The 6066-nt window shown below is 58.1% G+C and overlaps 1 protein-coding gene across 1 annotated transcript; it reads right to left on the bottom strand.

The window, feature by feature from the left end:
* Window positions 1-548: 548 nt before the first annotated feature.
* On the bottom strand, window positions 549-5833 carry LOC129082475 (leukocyte immunoglobulin-like receptor subfamily A member 6). The gene is made up of 7 exons (XM_054588170.1): window positions 5785-5833; window positions 5535-5570; window positions 5079-5363; window positions 4619-4924; window positions 4120-4401; window positions 3511-3810; window positions 549-793 (listed from the first exon to the last, which is right to left on the bottom strand). Exons 1-7 carry the CDS (start codon window positions 5831-5833, stop codon window positions 657-659), a joined length of 1395 nt encoding a protein of 464 aa, XP_054444145.1. The 3' UTR covers window positions 549-656.
* Window positions 5834-6066: the final 233 nt, after the last annotated feature.

Genomic DNA, 6066 nt, shown 5'->3' with positions numbered 1-6066 from the left:
TTTCTCTTCCTCTGTCCCTCCCTTCCCCTCTCTAAAAAATAGAAAATGCAATCTTGAAACTGTACGGAGGTTCCTACTGCACAGTTCTGATACACCATCTATATGTCACATCGTGTTCCCCTTTAAAGGCAAATCTGCCCTCAGCATGTATTTCACTCTCTTCACCCTCTCGTGTTCTGGTAACCACCACGCCTTGTCTGTTTCTCTGAGTCCAGACTATTCTTAGTTTTTATCTGTTTAATCGGTTGTTTTAAAACAGATTTGTGGTCTGATCCACAGACATGCACAGTCAGTAAATTGGAAAATAAAAGCGAGAAAAACATCTTCCATGAACGTGCACCAGAGACTGAGGGTCAGTACAGGTGTGGGTCTGACCTGCGAGGGGATGTGGCCCGCGGTCATGGGGGTGAGGGAAGAGGGGCCAGTTCAGGAAACCCAGCAGAGGCGGGAACGGAGGCGACCGCAGTTTAACTGTGGAAGAGCCTCTGCAGCCCCAGCCTCACCCCCTCCCTGCACGCGAACCACGCCCACAGCCCCCACGTCCTCTGCACACACTTTCCCACGCTTGCCCACGTTTTCTTCCAGGGCTTCTGGGCATCATCAGACTCTTTCCCAGCGTCTGCCTTCCTGGAGGGTGGGTTCGTTGTCTCCTGTGCTCACCTCCTGGGTGCGTCGTGGGGTCTTCTCTGGCTGTGCCAAACCTCAAACAGCAGCCCCCCGAGGACCAGGAGGATCAGGCCAGACACACCCAACCGGACGGCGTTCCCCACTGTGTAGTCGTGGGCGGTTGAGTCTGAAGATTGAGGAAAAAGAGGGCACAGAGGTCAGGGTAACGCACAATCGCCCTAGCTTCCCTGGATGTCTGTCCACGTCACCCGAGTTCAATTATGTAGACTTGACGGTTTGCCCTTCGTCCTGTAACTGAGAATTACGCCTCACTCTCCACTCTTGCAGTCTGACTGATTCTGTGATGGTCCCAGTTGAGAACTGTTCCTGAGAATCAGTCACACGCAGGCTGTGGGAGAGGAGATGTGGGAATGCCACGTCGTGTCTTCTCTGACCTGCAGGGAGTCCCTGTTTCTAGTGAAGCCTGTCACTTTCCTTGAGATGAGCATGTTTGGCATCTTGGCTGCATCTACTTAGAATATTAAGGGGACAAACTGACTCTTTAATTTTTCTTGAGAAGAGGAACATGAAGGACTGAAGCACTGGGTCTGTCTTTTAGTTCTTCCACTGCAGCTAGTATCTATGTCTCTGAATTAGGGTTACATATTTTGACATCACTTTATTTCTTCTGCATATCAATCTCTTCATTAGGATATAATGGTGGAAAGTATACCATACACCGTGCAGTCTTTCCGGGATCCAGGATCACCACAATTACCAGGCCTAGTTATTTATTGAGGTTGTATCCTAGATAGCAAGATTGTTAAGAAACAAGCAGACTAGAAATAATAGAATCAACTGTTGAAGCAAACACATGGACAAAAATACAGATATGTCCTGTTGTAGATATTTGGTGGTAAGCTGAGACAGGAAATCCTGGGAAACCCCTGGGCACCCTGAGGGGGGAGGGGCGCTGACAGGAGCTCTGATGGGGGCGGCTCTGGAGGTCGCCCTGACCCAGCCGGGCCCTGCGGCTCATGGGAGCTGAGTGGGAATCCCGCCGTCTCTCCACACCCTCATAACGAGAGTGGTCCGTGTGGAGACAAGACAAGCACTCAGTGGACTCATGTTCCTTCTCCTACAGGGATTCACTGACCGCAAAGTGCTAAACTAATTAAACTATTTGAAATCTTTGAGTGCATTCTGCTTTGACAGATGAGAGAATGAAATCCCAGACACAGATACGATTTTGTCTTTGGGACTCACTTCCGGGGGCTGAGCCGGCTCCGCTTCACCTTAGACTGTCAGCAGACCCCCACTCACCATGACCCGTAACTGAGGGACCCCCCTGGCTCCATCTCCCACGTGGGCCTGGTTGCACAGGGGCCTGGAAGACGCAGGGCCCTGATTCAGCACCACGGACAGAGGCAGGCGAGGCGCCTGCTCCTTCTCCCCCTGCGCTGCCCAGCCTCCCTTCCATGCATTTGTTCTGCGCTGACCACACAGGCCCCGGGACCGCACTGCTCCTTGAACACGGGGACCCTTCCTTAAGTCTCCACCTTTACCCCCAGGACGTGAGGAAACAATTCCTTTTGTAAGTGTTTGATGAGTTGAAGTATAAACTAGCAGAGGCCTGGTGGAGACTGTGTCTCCTCTAGGCCAAGGAGACTCTGGTAGCCGAGAGAGAGGGAGTTTGCCCACGAGGGTGAGGTCCGCAGACCTCCAGTGCCGCATGAAACAGGACCCAGAGGAGGATGTGGGGCTGTGTTGGGGGCCACTTTGTGTGGTCCCGCGCACTGTAGTCCCACACGAGCCAGGCCTTGAACGAGGGCCTGTAAGTCTGCACCAGATAGACATCGCACTGAGGATGTCGGGGATGATGTGGCTTAGAATGCATCATATTTACTTCAGCTGGCTCTGCTTTGGACTGCCTGGTAAGGAAAACAAGTGATTACTCTCAGAGCCGGGGAGAAGGTTCCTGAGTCCCGGAACCTTGGCGTAATGACGCTCTGATGTGAGTGTGTCTATCAGGCCCTAACCCAAGTCTCATCTATGTATTCCTCTTACTGTTACCTATAGTTCTCTGATGTGGATTGATAAGATTTGCATGTACGCTGTGTAGCCCTGCACATATCACTCTCAATAAAAGTCAATTCAGAGGAGGACTCAGAGCATCCATTCCCCACGGGAGGGAATCGACACCCCCTTCTGTGAGGCAATGGTGTCTGGAAAGACTTGTCATTTCATCCTCAGCGAGTTCGGACACTCTGGGGAATGGGGTCCGCCACAGAGCTGTGCCGGCTTCTGCCTCTGGTCCATGTACTTTCCTCTAATATTGGCCCCTCACACTCTTCAGTCTCTTCCCACACACGTGAGCCTGGCTGCCTGTCACCTGGGAGGGACCACAGCACCTCTCCCTGCCACGACAACCCCACCTGTCCCCTGTCAGCCTCACAGCCCTGGGGGGTCCCATGATGCCCCCAGGTTCTCTTCCCGACCCCAGTGCCCCTGGAGAGACTAGTGAGCCAGGGCGGGTGATCCTGTTTTTTTCTGGGAGCAAGGCCTCTGCTTGTCACCACGCTGGTCCTGGTCTCTGGGTGAGCCCTGGGCGCTGCAGAAGGAGGGGGTGGGGATGGGCGCCTCTGGCCTTTCCTGGTTGAGCTCAGCCCAAGGCCTCTCCCGCCTCCCTAGACACCTGCTCGCTGTGTGGGCCTCAGAGAAGAGGATGAGGATGAGGCAGGAGTGGGGGGGGCTTTGGCTTTTCCATCCCTCTGGGAGGTGAGAGACCCACAGGCTGACCCTAATTCTCTTACCTGCTCACTTCTGATCAGACACAGTTCCCCAGGGGGACAGAGTGCAGACCTGATTATGGGGACTGAGGGCGGTGGGGCAGGGGCTCCTCACCTGGGACCAGGAGCTCCAGGGGGTCACTGGGCTGTGAGAGCAGGAAGGGGGAGGCGCTGTGGGAGCTGTAGCACCTGTAGGTCCCACCGTGGCCCGAGGTCACAGGACTGATGGTGAAGGTGGCCTCCGAGGGGCCAGCCGTGTCCTGCAGACGAAGCTCCAGGGGAGGGTCCAGGGAGCCCTCCCTGTGCAGGTGGAAGGTGTCAGCTCTGGTCTCAGATCGACACAGCAGGGTCACGTTGGCTCCCCAGGGCCCCGGGGGCGGCGGCCAGGCCGACAGGGAGGGTTTGCTCTCCGCACCTGCGGAGGGAGGGCGGTGCTGTGCAGAGGGTCACTGCCTCGAATGCCGTGCGCCTTGAGGTGAGTGACAATGTCCTTCCCCAGGGACGCTGTCGGCGACCCCTGTCAGCTCCTCTCTGTCCCCCTGGGTGGCGTCTTCTATAGCCATGCTCCTCCCTCTGCTTCCTCCCTCCCCTTTCTCCCTCCCCTAGACCTCAGCCCCTCAGCCTCTGCTCCAGGACCCTCACCTGGGCGGAATCACCGCCACGGTGACCTAGGTCTGAGCCCTGAGCAGACAGTCAGGACAGGGGACAGGGGAAGATCCCTCACCTGCGATCAGGAGGTCCAGGGGGGTGCTGGGGGCCGACCATGCATAGGAGAGGCTGTGTCCGCTGTAGCACCTGTACCGGCCCCCGTGGGGGCGGGTCAAAGGGCCCAGGGGGAAGTCGGGGCTGCGCTGCCCATCGAGACGCTGAGGGGGTGTGGGCCCCTCGTCCTTGGTCAGAGCGAATCTGTCAAAGCCGGGCTCCGAGTGACACCGGAGGGTCAGGCTGTCCCCAGGCAGCAGCAGGGAGCCTGGCTGGGCCTGGAGGGAAGGCTCCCTGTACACGCCTGGGAAGAAGGGCCATTGGCACCGAGGGGACACATCCTGTCGCCTATGAGGGTGCAGTGACAGTTCGCACATGCCCCACTCCAGGTCTCCGCCTGTGGTTCTGTCCCCAGGAACGAATATCACTGACTCCCATGATCCCAGGGTTTTATTAAACAGAGGGTTTAGATCAGTTATTTAAGGCACAGAAAAAGTTGCAGCAAATGTGGGTCACCTCACCTGTGACTTCGATGTGCAGAGGGTCACTGGGGTGTGACCACATATTAGGGTAGGAGCTGTGAGAAGCATAGCATCTGTAGGTCCCGCCATGGGAGGCACTCACGGGGCCCACAGGGAAGACCGCCTGCCACCTCCCATCGTTGGACCTCTGTTCCGGTTCCATGCGTAACGGCGGCTGAGCCCCTCCCTCGTTCAGCAGGTGGAAAGGGCCGGATGTGGACTGTGAGGTACACACGAGGGACACGTTCCCCCCTGAGGCCACCACCGGGCTTGGCTGGGCTGCGAGGGAGGGGGCGCTGTCCACTCCTGAGGGAGAAGGAGGATGTGAGTTAAAGGTGAGCAACACCCCACCTTCCCCAGCTGCAGGCTGGGAGGGGTGCAGCCCCCTAAAGCCCCACTCTGTTCCCTTCAGCCTCTGAGGGGGAGCCCGCAGTGGGGAGGGGACCGGGGTCCTCCTTACCCGTCACCACCAGGACGAGGGGCTCACTGCGCTCAGACAGGTTGCGCCCAAAGCTGTAGGCACACTCGTATAGCCCTGCATCGTGTGATGTCGTGGATGGAATGCGGAACCCGGTCTTGTTGCTGGAGGCCTGTGGGATCCTCGTAAGCCGGGGCTCAGAGCCCCTCTCTTTATACAGACCGTAGGCATCAGCCCGCAGAGACGCCTGACACCAGAGGGTCACAGGGCTGCCCTTGCTGACCATGGTGCCTGGGTCGGCCCGGAGGGAGGGTCTGGGGAAGGCCTCTGAAAAGGGTTCAGACGCGCGGTGTCAGGGGGTGCCCTTCTCCCCGCACTTCCCCCAACTGTCACTCCAAGGCCCTTCCCAGAGTGGTCACCATCGTTGCAGACCCACTGTGTGTCCCCAGCGGCCCAGGGGTCATTGTGCTGAAGCAGGAGGTCAGGGGGAGGACTCACCTGCCCGGACCTGGTCCCAGGGGCCCCCACACAGCCCTGGAAGGGAGTCCCCGTGAGATCATCCTTCAACGCACACGCAGAGGCTCCAGGCCAGGTCGGGGCCCCGAGACTGGGGTCCAACCTGGGGCTGAGCCACCTCTCCTCCCCCAAGCATTTCTGTCCGCAGGGAGCCTCCTGAGTCCTGGGGTCCCTCGGGACCAAGACCTGGGAGGGGAAGGGCCCCCCACGCCTCCTCTTCCCTGCAGCTCACCCAGGCAGAGGAGGGCCGTGAGGGTCGGGGTCCTGGGGCCTCCTCCCATGGTCTCCAGTGTGCAGACGACGTTTGAGATTCACTGGCAAGTCAGGGTGACAAATGGGGCGTACAGGGCCCCGGCATCATGTGACATCTCTTAGGTTCCTCATCGGCGGCCACCGGAAGGGAAGTTCCCCTCCCTGAAGCATGGGCCCCAGGAGGCACCTAGCTCTGGACCTTCCACCCTGAGGTGAGTCTCAGCAGAGCCCCCATGTCTGCCTCCAGCTCACGTGACACTGA

This window comes from Pteronotus mesoamericanus, unplaced genomic scaffold (assembly GCF_021234165.1).
Source record: "Pteronotus mesoamericanus isolate MK-2021 breed Mesoamerican mustached bat unplaced genomic scaffold, CSHL_Meso_final scaffold_128, whole genome shotgun sequence".
NCBI classification, from domain to species: Eukaryota; Metazoa; Chordata; class Mammalia; order Chiroptera; family Mormoopidae; genus Pteronotus; species Pteronotus mesoamericanus.
The sequence above is the reverse complement of the archived record's forward strand: the minus strand, read 5'-3'. Positions and strand labels throughout refer to the sequence as shown.